Source organism: Sapajus apella, unplaced genomic scaffold, assembly GCF_009761245.1.
Source record: "Sapajus apella isolate SASKATOON/1434 unplaced genomic scaffold, GSC_monkey_1.0 scaffold85, whole genome shotgun sequence".
NCBI classification, from domain to species: domain Eukaryota; kingdom Metazoa; phylum Chordata; class Mammalia; order Primates; family Cebidae; genus Sapajus; species Sapajus apella.
This window is the reverse complement of record NW_022437025.1, coordinates 4914857-4928024: the sequence shown is the minus strand read 5'-3', so window position 1 is coordinate 4928024 and position 13168 is coordinate 4914857. Positions and strand designations below refer to the sequence as shown.

Genomic DNA, 13168 nt, shown 5'->3' with positions numbered 1-13168 from the left:
AGGCTTCAGTGACTCTCCCCACCCCTGTGCCCCTTCCTACCCTGACTCCGGAGGCAATGCTGCCACCTTCTGTGCTGTTTCTGTGCTTTCCAACAGGCCGCGCCACAGCAGCTGGACCTGACGTGTGCGCTCACACTCCTGCTCACCTCCTCTCCAGCCGCTCACCTCTGGGTCCTCACAGCAGCTGGACCTGACGCGTGCGCTCACACTCCCCACCTCCTCCTCTCCAGCTGCTCACCTCTGGGTTCTCACAGCAGCTGGACCTGACGCGTGCGCTCACACTCCCTCACCTCCTCCTCTCAAGCTGCTCACATCTGGGTCCTCTGCACCCACTGCAGCGGCACAGAGGCAGAGGCCTGGGCTACTCATGGCCTCTAGAGCTACGTGGATTTGAAATGAGGGTTGGCCATGGGATTGAGTTCCCGAAAGAGGAGGCAAGAGGGCAGACCCAGGCCAGCACAGCGGCAGACATCATGCAGGACGGAGGCCTTCAGTTCCCTGGCATGGGGGGCTCGGGAGGAGAAGAGCAGAGGGCACAGATGCCAGGGCCAGACTTTCTGTGCCTCAGCCACTGTGGGGCCTTGGAGGAGTCGCGTCACCTCTCTGAGCCTTAGCACGATGTGAAGATCAAAGGAGAAAGGGTCTGGGAAAGCCCGAGCACAGCGCCTGGCAGCCAAACAGGGGCTTTCTTCCCTGTGCCCGCTGACTCTGCGCCGGGAGGCGGGTGTCTGACTCCCACTGGATTTCCAGGGGCTCATTAACTGGGTCACAAGTACACAGCAGATCTCTGCATGCTGCATACCATCAACAACTTCTCACCTTTTCTAAATCCAAAGCTCAAGTTCAATCCATCGTTAAATGCACACCATTAGCAAACTTGGCAGACATAAACACCAAACCAGCACCATAACAAAACCATGCTGGAGACACTCGCAGGCTCTTGGCGCACGTGTTCTACAAAGGGGAGGATGGCTAGCGGGGCACGGCTCATACCTTCCCGCCCCTTCCGCAGCCTCTCTGGACAGCTACGTGGCCGCTGAGAGCAGAGAAGGCGCCAGAGGACAAAGTCAAGAGGCCAGCACTTACGGGCAGTCCTCTGTTGTACAGATCCCCAGCTTACTACCAGGCAGTGGGCGTCTGAGAGAGGAAAACTCCCATGTCGCCTACACATGGCACCACGTATGTTCAGCAGACAAGCCTAGGAAGCATAGTAACATTGCTAAGCCCAGGTCACACTGGTCACAGAATAAGCGACAGGCTGAGAACCTGTAGACACCACTAAGCTCGGCAGGGCAGAAAACAATCTACAGGCCAAGGTGTCACTAGAGGCAGGGGCATGAAATGCGGAGCAGCCCCGAGCCTGCCCTCGGGCCGCTCTCAGAGCGGAACCACAGCTCCCATGCCTGGAGGTCTCTTGGCACATGGCCTGCCCAGATGAAGGGTGGTTCTGAGCCCCTTCTGAGCCAGGAAGCCCTGGGGTGTGGGACTGGAAGCCCTCTCTCATACCCAACGGTCCTCACCAAGAGTTGGAAGGTATTTCAGGAACACTGCAGCTGGGATTGCCTGTCCCACATCCAGAAAAGTCAGACCCCCCTGGGCCTCAGAAAAAGGTGGGAGGCAGATGAGACCAAGTTTATGTCACCCAAATGCATTCACACGTCCAGGAAACAGTGGGAGCCTCTCGTCCCTCCAGCTGAGAATCTTGTGCATGGCCTCACTGAAAGAAGGGGCCTGACTGAGCAGGGTTTCCCGGGGTTTCTGACAACAGTGACAGGGACCCCAGCTGGAAGTGGGGATGGTGGCGCGGCCTGCAGACCCTGAGAACACGAATGCATTTGGGTGTCATAAACCTGGTCTCATCTGCCTCCCACCTTTGTCTGAGGCCCAGGGGGTCTGACGTTTCTGGAGGTGGGACACGTGACCCCAGCTGCGGTATTCCTGAAATACCTTCCAACTCTTGGTGAGGAGCGCTGAGCATGAGAGAGGACTCTGGAAAGCAAGCCGGCTTCCAGTCCCATACCCCAGGGCTCCCCGGCTCAGAACCACCCTCCAGGCGCAGCTCCAGGCCAGTTTCTCTTCCCTTCATCTGGGCAGGCCATGTGCCAAGAGACCTCGGGTATGGTTCTGCTCTGAGAAGGGCCCGAGGGCAGGGGCCGGGCTGCTCTGCATTTCATGCCCCTGCCTCTAGTGACACCTTGACCTGCAGATTCTGTGTCCTGCCCTGTTCTGAGTTCAGCAGTGTCTGCAGTTCTCATCCTGTCGCTTACTCTGTGACCAGAGTGACCTGGGCTTGGAAGTGTTACTGTGCTTCCTAGGCTTGTCTGCTGAACATATGTGGCAGCATGTATAGACAACCACATTTCCCAGGGGGCCTCCGGTGAGCACCCCAAAGAGCAGAGCAGGTGGGCAGCGCTCATGTTCCCATCTCTCACTCACCTGCCCCGCAGGAAATACCTATTCCCAGCCAACTTGGAATGGGCTCCAAAAGCCGCAAAGAATGCCACGCTGGGCACAGTGGCCACGCCTGTAATCCCAGCATCGTGGGAGGGGAGGACGCCTGAGCTTGGGAGTTTGATACCTACCTAGGCGATACTACCAAACCCCATCTCTACAGAAAATGCAAGTGGCCACGCCTGTAATCCCAGCACTGTGGGGGTGGAGGACGCCTGAGCTCGGGAGTTCGATACCCACCTGGGCGATGCTGCCAAACCCCATCTGTACAGAAAATGCAAAAAATTAGCTGGGCATAATGGTGTACACCCAGCTACTTGGGAAGCTGAGGTGGGGGGATCACCTGAACCGAGGAAGTCAAGGCTGTGCTGAGCTGTGATGGTACCACTGTACCGGCCTGGGGCAGAGCGAGGCCCTGCCTCAAAAAAGAAAAGTTAATTCCAGCAATCAGAGGAACCCACAGAGCCGGTACAGGGAGGACCCCGCGTCCCCGCCCCTCGGGACAGGGGGAACCCCACTCCTGTGTCTTCCCAGCTCCTGCCATCACACCCTGTGCGTGCACACAACACTTTCCCTTGCTGCAGCCAGGACCAGTTTGCTCTGATCAACTAGAAATTGTGTTTTAAAATTTCTGAGGTTTTCAAGTTTAGCATCAAAACTTGTTAGTGGTTAATCCCACGACAAGACTGGAAGCTGCCACAGGCGGACGCCGAGCTTCCTCTGAGGCCCTCCGAGGCCAGATTCACGCTCTGACGGCGCTGGGGAAAAGCTGATGCCTGGGCCCTCTTGTTTTTCTAAAGAATCACACATCTAAGTGCCAAAAAGGACTTCAGAGGTTGCCTGGTCCAGTCTCCACCCCACCAACAAGAGGACGAGTCCAGAGAAGCCCAGGGCCTGCCTGCATTGGAGATGAACCTGGGGCTGACGGCGGCACTGAGGCTAAACGGCGGCACTGAGGCTAAACGGCCAGCACCTGCGGGTCACTGTTCACCTTGGAGAACCCAGTTCCTAAAGGAGGGTCTGCGGGGTGGGGAGGACTGGAGAAGCGCCCATTCAAGATGTCTACCAACGGCTGAGCGCCAAGTGGAGGCAGTAGGAAGATGGATGGGCTCCTCATTCACACCTGAGAATGCCCAGGAGCCTAAATCGTCTGGACACCCCCGGACCAGCGCCCCCAGAAGCCAGGACTCACCTTGGCCTTCCGCAGCACATGTCCTCGGCAGGGGGAGCTGCCCGGGGCCGCCTGGCTCTTCTTCAGGACAGCTGCACTGTTCACCGGCATGGGGCCCTCAGTGTCACTAGTGTCACAGCTGGAGATGGGCGAGTTTTCCAGAGTCCGATGCCTGAACACTGGAGACTTAACAGAGAGAGAAAAACCCGCATGAGGAGTGGTTTCTAGGCCACCAGTATTCGCCAGCAGGAAAATCATTTATCTCAAGGAAGAAATAAGTTTTGGAAGTGGTCAAAAATAACAGCAAGGCCCGCCAGGTGGTCAGTGTCTCAGCCCCAGAGTGTCTCCCAACATTCACGCCGGGAGGGCAGAGGCTGGGAGGGGGGGCGGGTGGAGGCTCCAAAGGGCGCTCTGACTCCCAGACGTGCCTGGGGCGGTGGGGGTGGGATTCCTGCCCTAGTCTTTTGCATTCAAAGCTGGGCTCTTCCATCGGCTGCTGCTGCCTCTGGTCAGTCCCTCTGTGCACTGCTTTATGGTTTTCAGAGCTTTTCTGGGGCAAGCACCCTAGAGAAGCCCGGGCAGCAGAAAGCACCAGCAGCGGGGTTGGGGCAGCACTGGCTCCCACTGCGCGGGGCTGGCAGGAGAAACGCAGGCACCCGTGAGCACGGAGGCTTTCTGAGTGTTTAAGGCAGCTTCCATATGCCAAAGGAGGCTGAAAATAGAACCACATGTGTCCTGAGCCACCAAGGCCCCCATCACTGGCTCTTCCATATGGGATCCCAAACTGTTCTCCGGGAAAAAACGCTGCAGTCTGATGAGCCTTCTCTCAAATGAAGCCTCCAAGGAAGAGATGCTTCCTAGGATTCCTGCCAAAATGTGTTATGTAAAAATATTGCTCAAGGTATACAGAACGGTGTTTTAGAACAGTGTTTCAATGACCATGAAAATGGGCAGCTCGGGCTCCCCTGTGGGCTTTACTGACCGCAGTCCCCAGGAAGCCAACCTGACCTATGCTGTGGCGGTCCCTGGCTGCTGGGGAGGGAGGTTGGGGTAGGGGTAGTGAACAGAAGGGAGTGCTGATGAGGACCTCTGTCTGGGAGAGGCCAGGCCAGGCTGTGAGTAAAGGGGCAGGAGACGCACAGACCTGCATCTCAAGAGGGGTCCACCCAGCAGACCACTCTCCCGAGGACGCGGCCTGGGCAGCAGGGGCACACAGTGCTTCCCGGATGCTGGGACAGAGAATGGCACCAAGGAATCCTCCCTCAAAAGAGAGGGAAGTCGCAAAGCACGGTGGACTGGAGCGGGGAGAGCTGACGCAATCAGCCAGGCCCGGGCCCCTGCAGAGTACTTCAGTCAAAGGAAAGGCGAGGAGGGTGGCACAGCAGGAGCTGGAAAGGGGCCCGAGGGAAGCTCCAGCAATGGGGGGCGGAAGAATGTGGGGCCACCACAGAGGAAGCGAGTGGGCAGCTGAGTTGAAGGGCACTGGAACCGGGGAGTGAGGACCAACCTATCTACTGGATGGGAACACCAGGGGTCACCATGACGAAAGCAGGCACGATGGAAAGCCACACCCAGAAAGTGGAGGCGTTGCGGGGGCAGACTCACTGCCAGCATGGACAACTGCTTCCCAAGTTCACCTCAGAAGGCAAGGCAAGAACGCAGGGCAAAGGGACAGTCACCAGAGGGAGCAGGAGGCCAGGAAAAACCTTCTTTTATTTTAAAGATAGATCCAACTAGAGAATCCTTAAATGCTTGGAAAAAGCATTTGGAAAAGCTGAAGATACAGAAGGATCTCCCAGGTGTCTGGAAGGCAGGGGAGGGTGTGATCAAGGCACTGACCAGAGCCCAGGAAGCCCAGCCCCTCCACTCAGACAGGACCAGACGACAGGGGCGGGACAGCTCCTCAGACCCCTCCTGCCCCCCTCCCTTCACACAGGACGCAGGACAAGAAGCAGCGGGGACAGTGTGCACTCCTGCCCAGATCACCATAGATGGAAGGCCACAGGGCTACCTGAAGCAAGGGAAGACCTGCCCTGTGCCAGCCTATGCCCACAGCCTCACTGTCACCGCACCTGACCCCACCACGCTCTTGTCCCCATTTATGCTGGATGAGGGGCTGAGGACACCCAAGGCACCCTCTAGCCCTTGGATTCGAACTCCACCTGTGCCCCTCGTCCCCAGCCCGGCTTCACTGTGCTCCACAGATCTGTCTGCATCTGACATCAACATGTTTTATTGCTTTGCCTCCATCAGGAGAATATAAGCTCCATGAAACAGAGATTCTCACCTATCTTGTCACAACTGTGGGCTTAGAATAGTTTCTAGCACACAGAGGAAGCACAGAATGTGGGCCAGGCATGGTCCCCTCTGCCTGTAACCCCAGCAACTCAGGAGGCGAGGTGGGAGGATCGCTTGAGCCCGGGAGTTCAAAAAGAAACACAGCATATGCATATGTGTATACACATACACATCTTTACATATGAAATAGTATGTATGTCGTATAAATATATAATTGTATTTTACACATAATACATAATTGCTGAATGAACTCTATGATTTTATGTAATATGTAACAGTACTGTATATAATGATATAAACATGCCATTGTTGGATGAGTGGAAGGAATGAATGAATGAATGCATGTGCATTCAGGAAGATGTGAATGAATGAACACAGGCGCTTCGGTGGAGTGTTGCGCCCACGGCCTCTGCGTGGACAGCCCTATGCAGCGGGCACTACTGTTTTCTCATCTTATAGATGAAAAATTCGGGGCCTGGAGAAGTCAAGTGGTTTCAAGCCGTGGCCTGTGTGGTCACACAGCTGCTTCAACACTTTAAGGAGCCAGGCACGCGTGGCTGGGTTTGTGGTCTGGGGATAGATCAGTGACCTGGCTGCTTGCTCAGCTCTGCAGGTGGGAGGGAGGTTGTCCTCTGAGTTGGAGATGATCACTGGGGTGACACAGGAAACAGGTGGGGATGGGGGAGCTGGGAGAAGGGAAGAGTAAGGAGGAGCAGGCAGTGCAGGGGGTACCCGGCAGGGTTCAGCAGGTGACTGAAACTCAGGGCTGCCATCAACCCAGAAATGCGTAAGTCGTCCCCACAGACCCGCCCCAGGCTCGTATGGAGGGGCAGTGGTGGGTTCAACCAGGCTCAGCATTTCACCCAGGGGTCTGGAAAGAAAGACCTAGAGTGGGAGTGTTCAGGGTGCGGTGGGTGGGGGGCCACCCGCAGGGTTTCAGCTGGTACAGGCACTGAAGTCTAGCTGTCCCTCTCCGCGGCCTGCTCTGTCTGCTCAACAGGCATGTGTATTTCTCTGGGCCCAATGCCTCCCTCGCTCAATGGAAGTGCTGACATCCAACTCACAAGACAGGAGACTCAACAGGATGACCAAGTGGAAAGGACATCTGAGTTTTCAGCAATCTCAGCTGAATGAGTGAAGAGGAACCACTGACGGGGTGCCTCACGCTGGAAGAGGACGCCCGCTTGTTCTGCTCGATTCTAAGAGGGCACAGACCACTTCATTCTTTCAGCTTCCCCAGCCCCTGGCTTAACTCTCAGGCATGCTAGACGGTTTATAAGCACTAGCTACCTAATGAACTGGCATCAAATAGGACCAGATCTATTCTAAACAGACTGTGCAAAGGGGAAAGACACAGACCCAGTGTCTCCACGCCTTTAACACCAGTGAGAGACAAGAAAGCAGCATGCCAGGAACACAGGGCCCAGCTGATCCAAGTGTCTCATGCTAACACGTGACCCGCCTTCTGCTGGGCACGCTAAGGGGCCACAAACAAGCCATGCCCAAGAGCCCCTCCACATCCGCTCTGGACGCACCGGCCCTCGGTCACGCAAGGCCGCGCCAGCCTCCGAGGTGAACTGGCAGGACACATACCTGTGGACTCGATGTCCCTGACTTGGGCTCAATGGCCAGCCCCAGGGTGACCCCGCCCGCCAGTGCCTTCTTCAGGCTCTCCTTGACCTCCGTCAGCTCCAGCTCCAGGCTGACACGCTCTGCCTCCTTCTGCCGGCACTCCTCCTCCAGCTGCTTCAGCTTCTCCTCCAGGACCGCCTGCGGCTTCCTGCCTGGAATCCCCAGAAACGCCGTTACTCCCGCAGCAGACACTCTCCAAACAACAGAAAAGGCACCTGGTCCCCGAAAAGAACTTCCATAAAACGTTTAGGTTGAGCTCCCCTGATTTAGGTCCTTGTTGCAAAACTTAAATTCAGCAGTTCTCTAAGGGACCAGAGTCCTTCCCCGACCACCACCCTTTGCTGCAGCTGGCCTCCCAGGAAGCAGGAGATGCTCATTCTCACCAAGGCCGGCAGCTCCTGGCTCTAGGCCTCAATGTACTCCAGTGTACTCATTCTAAAACGTGGCCCCTGAACTCCACAGCTCCCGAAGGTGCCACTGCCTGGCAGTGTGAACACTGTCCTTCCCTGATGCTCTGCCAATCCTTCCACCAGCTTATGCCCCTGTGGCAATGAACAGTAGCACAGCTGGCATCTCTACCGGATACAGCATACCTTTCTTTAAGGAATATTCACTTTATTTATTCGAGGTTTGCTGCAGTGACCTAAGATGGACCCACTGGACAGATGAGAACACCAATCTCAGGGGTTAACAGGCTGGTACCCAGGGCCTGGGCCAGTGCTGGCCAGCAGGCGAGGTTCTCTTTTTCAAAGCTGAAAGCACCTCCAGTCCCCGCTGCATCTTCACTATCCTGCAAGCTTGGGACACAAGGGAGAAATGCTACTTCTGTCTTGTTAAACTCAACGCCCCGCCCCATTCTCTGGCCTAGCCTCCTCCTGGGTCAGTCTCAGGCTGCAGGCCACATCCTGCCTCCTCCTGCAGGGTCAGCCTGACCTGCCCTGCTGACACCTGCCTTCCCCCTTCTAAACTCCAAAAGCATTTCCCTTCATCAAATCACTGAGGCACAAAGTCCAGGAAGGCTGGAGCTGCTAATTGCTGGCGGGGTGTGCATCAGCTCCTCCCTGCACAGCCAGACACAGGAAAGCTGCCACTTCTTCTCTGGACGGCGCGGGCCTCTGCGGCATCTGAAGCCCCCGTCCCAGCCCAGGCTAGTACATCTCAATCTAGGGAGCCAGCGTTCCGCAGTCTGAGCACCAGGCTGGAAGGGAGGCCATGCCTATGGAAGCCGTGCTGCCCCAGGGTCAGGAGCTGAGCACCAGCTCTCGCCAGCAGGAATGCACACACCTGGCCCAGGGGTGCCACTCTGGCTCCAGGCTCAGTTCCTGGGAATGGGCCCTCACCCTCAGTCCCTCTCTGGCGTCTGTATTCCACTAGCCTGGGCTCTTCCCTGATACATTCCAAGACAGATGCTGCCTTGCTCTCGTCTGTCACTTCTCAAGAAATGAGGGGCTTCTTCTACCCATGCAGCGCCATCTTGCCTTGCCTGGACTTCTGAAAATGACTCCCCACTGTGGGCTACCCTCCTGTGGAGAAATCCAGTGGATCCCTCCGACACAGTGACCAAATCTACCCAGCCCTGTGGAGACGCGCCATCCTCCAGACAATCTCTGCTGTCAGCGCCAGAAGGTGGGGCAGGTCCCCCAGCACCTCCCCTGCCTCTGTGAGCGGCATGTGGGTCAGGTCCTGAGCAGAATGAAACGTGCAGTCTCTGATACGAACGCGCCCGGGGCAGTCACCTGAGCCCAGACCCTCCCTACCGGCGCCGGCGTCCATGGCGGCGCGGAGGTCTTTTCTTTCTCTGCGGAGCTGGGCCAGTCTGTCCCGCAAGGCTTCCTTCCTCTTCAGCAGCTCCTCTTCTTTGGTCTGCAGCCGCCTGGCGTCTGCTTCTACCCGGTTCTTGCCGTACTTGTACTGGGCAGCATCTTGAGAAGAAAAAAAGACAGCAATTAAAAATTAGGTTTACTAGCCTGGGAAACACAGCGAGGTCCGTCACTACAAAAAAATACAAAAGTTTGCCAGGCATGACGGCACATGCCTGTAGTCTCAGCTACTCAGGAGGCTGAGAAGAGAGAATTGCTTGAGCCTGGGAGTTCGAAGCTACAGTGAGCTGTGATTCTGCCATGTGCTCCAGCCTGGGTGACACTGAGACCCCATTTCAAAAAAAAAAAAAAAAAAAAGTAGGTTTATTCAAGCAGATAATGGGGTAACTCAAAAAGCCTGTTTAATCAGCCAACTCAGTGAACAAACACAAAGCCAGTTATTTTGCTAATTCAATAAGAAAAAAGACAGGGGTGGTTTGAACTAAGCAGAAAAGTTGGCTAGTTCAAATTCTTCAATAGCCTTTGAATCAAATTTTTAAAAACAGAATATTAGGACATTTCTTTAATTCATTTCCCTCTGAGGAACGTGACTTATAATTAATCTGCGACAACATGGAAAGTGAACATTCTATAATCGGAGAAGACAGGAGTCTATTACTATCAAAAATCATGTCTTGAATTTGCTTCCCTCTCTACATTCTTCAAAATACTTCCACAACACCACAGTGTCTGTTCCTTCCGGCATGGCATCTGACTGGCTCCCGACTGCTGCTACACCCCAGCACGGACATGGAGTGTGATGGAATATGCGTTTGCTTAGTGAGTAAGCTGACAAAGAATCCATGAAGAGGCAACCAGGGGCAGGACCTGGAGCCTGACCGTCTAGGAAGGAGTCCCAGCTTGCACTTGCAGCTGCGTGCCCTGGAACAGGGCATGAATCCCTCTGTGCCTCAGTTTCCCTCAGCTGTGAAATGGGGATAGTAAGAGCAGGTAATTCACTGGGCGGTTATCAGGATTAAATGTTTATAAAGCACTTAGAACAAATGCAAAAATGGGTAATACATAAATGCTTCTTTCATAAAATGAATAAATGAGGAAACTAGCTGTAGGGGACATTTACAGACGTAGCGACATCACACGGCCAGTGAAAAAGCTTTCAGAACCTAACCCTACGCTGTCTTCCTCCTCTTATGTTGGCCTTTCGGTAACAGTAACTTAGGACAACAGCTCTTTGGAAGAATCCACGGAGATGAAGGTTGTAACAAAACTTGGATGGAGGATCACCGATGGCAAAGCCTCAGTGATCTCCAAGTCGCTTCTAACAATCACTCATGCCTGATGACAACTCCTAGGCCTTCACGACTACATACTCCACATGTCTGACCACCTAGCTTGGCGAGAAACTACTTCAGGTAGAAGTCACAGGGGTGGCATAATGGTTAAGAATAAAAACACTGGGCTCACAGAGGTGGCTATAAACCCACACTCCACCCTCCCTTGCTACATGACTCCGCAAGCAACCTCCGGAAAAGCTCAGCCTTACCCTCTCTAAAACAGACACGAGAAGGAACCCTATGTGTGTGTGTGTGTGTGTGTGTGTGTGTGTGCGTGCGCGCACATGCGCATGTTTTAAATGAGATATGTGTGTTTTAAATGAGAAACATGTATCTGAAAAAAATCTAACAAAATGACATGATGCCTGATCTAGTGGACATTCACTGATGTAGTAGACATTCACTGATGTAGTGGACATTCACGGGCAAGTCTTACCACATCAGTGATAAGTGATTTCCAATAAATGCTGGATTTGCCAGTACTTGCAATGTAAGCCATCATGATTTCAATGAAATACTGCATTTATGAAGACATAAAAACTGATCACCCCTGTCAATTTTCCCCTACCCAAAAGAAACACACAGAAGGACAGCAAAAGGGTTGGCAGCCTGAAGACAGGCTAACCATTCAACAATCTGAAACAAAAGGAGCTAAGGTAGTTAATATATTTTGCAAACAAGGCCAAGTCCAAACTCTACACTTATTTCTAAACTAACCTGTTTCCCCAAACGAACGCAATGCAATAACCTACAAATTTCCAATCTTTTGGTCCCCATGTAATAAATCCCATCTAATCTATAATGCAACTGGCTGGATTCAGCAAAAACACAGAATACCATTATTTTTCTCTTTTGTCACCATTAGATGTCACCAAAGTTAATAAAAACTCCCTACAGAAGGTCTCATAAAATAAAGGAATAAATCATCTAGGAAATAAAGTCAGCACAGGTAGTGACAGATGTGCCATGGCGACTGAGACTCCATGGGATTCAGATTCCGCTTTAACAAAGCTTTCCAGGTGTGAGCTGCTCCTTCCCCACGACCCCTCCCCAATGAAACAAAATTAAAGAGGTGAAAGTAACCACACCCGATACAGTGGGAAATAAGATGTGCCAGAGATAAGGTCAAAGGAAGTCGGTACATTAAACAAATGGTATCGGGAGGAATTGGCCCAACTGGTTCCAACCCATCTGGTGAACATGTATGTGTGTGGGTAGAACAGAGGTGGAGGCAGGCTTCCGTCAGGAATGTACACCCTTCCTCGGGGCAGTGGGGAGCATGTGTGTGGGTGGAACAGAGGTGGAGGCAGGCTTCCGTCAGGAATGTACACCCTTCCTCGGGGCAGTGGGGAGCATGTGTGTGGGTGGAACAGAGGTGGAGACAGGCTTCCGTCAGGAATGTACACCCTTCCTCGGGGCAGTGGGGAGCATGTGTGTGGGTGGAACAGAGGTGGAGGCAGGCTTCTGTCAGGAATGTACACCCTTCCTTGGGGCAGATGCACCCTGGTCCTGCTGGGTGATTCCAAGGCTCGCTCATGAACACAGCCAAGGACACTGCCAGCCTCTCAATTCCCCTATGCGGATGCTCTGACTCCAGAACTGAAACCACAGTGCAAATGGATGTCGGCACATGTCGGTATCGGACCCTCTGTCTTCTACAGCTGGTGTGGGGTTACCAGCAGGGCTAGCCAGCCTCATCTTCATTGGCACAGAGACTGGTCTACCAGTTGCACTGCTCCAGATCTGAAAAGTTCAGGTATAAATCCCAAGTGGCAATGGCAAGTAACCACATCAAACTCAACACCTGCATCTAACGCCCACCTTCTTCCTCTGGGAAATCTTCCTGGACAGGCCCAGACGGCCTCAGGGGCCCCCAACCTGCAGAATCCCATGCTGTGGCCCTTCCACGTGCTCATCCGCACGTGTGGGTCTGCTGGACCGAGGACGCTCAACAGCAACTACTTTACTGTGTCTTTGAGTCCCTGGAGTGAAGAGTGCTGCCTGGCTGGCTCCCTGATGAGACATCCCACATAATGAGGACCAGTGCAAACACCACTTCAGGGATGACAGTATTGCCCTCCATGGATCCCTGGAGGGAAGGGGAGAGGGTGCTGGGTGCAGGCAGGCTGAGTCCCTCGTGTCTTGAAGCTTCTCTGCCCAGTCTATTTCCAGCTGGGTGTGGAGTGTGAAGGCCTGCCACCCACTCTGGCTCTGTGATTTACCAGCTGTGAGGCCTTGTGGTAGCCGCTTACCCTCTTGGTGATTCTTTTCTCATGTGGATGATGGGGCAGAGGACAACGCCTATGCTTACAGAGTGGCTGTCGGAAGTAAAGTGGATGGGATAAGAATGGCTTGCCGTAGACCACAAGGCGCCACAGGACTCATCAGTGCCCTGCTCTAGTGCTGTGAGGCCCACGTATGACCTCAGTCATTCCACTGCACCAACCACAGGAGCATCTGTC

At 54.0% G+C, this 13168-nt stretch overlaps 1 protein-coding gene across 4 annotated transcripts in view; it reads right to left on the bottom strand.

Moving 5' to 3' along the window:
• AFAP1 (actin filament associated protein 1) overlaps positions 1 to 13168 on the bottom strand; it is a 167503-nt gene that overhangs the window by 2240 nt on the left and 152095 nt on the right. For all 4 annotated transcript variants that reach the window (XM_032254103.1, XM_032254106.1, XM_032254104.1 and 1 more), the window contains 3 exons: positions 9310 to 9474; positions 7514 to 7704; positions 3644 to 3808 (listed from right to left, as the gene is read on the bottom strand). In XM_032254103.1, the coding sequence (XP_032109994.1) occupies positions 3644 to 3808; positions 7514 to 7704; positions 9310 to 9474 (521 nt within the window). The remainder of the gene's footprint in view (positions 1 to 3643; positions 3809 to 7513; positions 7705 to 9309; positions 9475 to 13168) is intronic.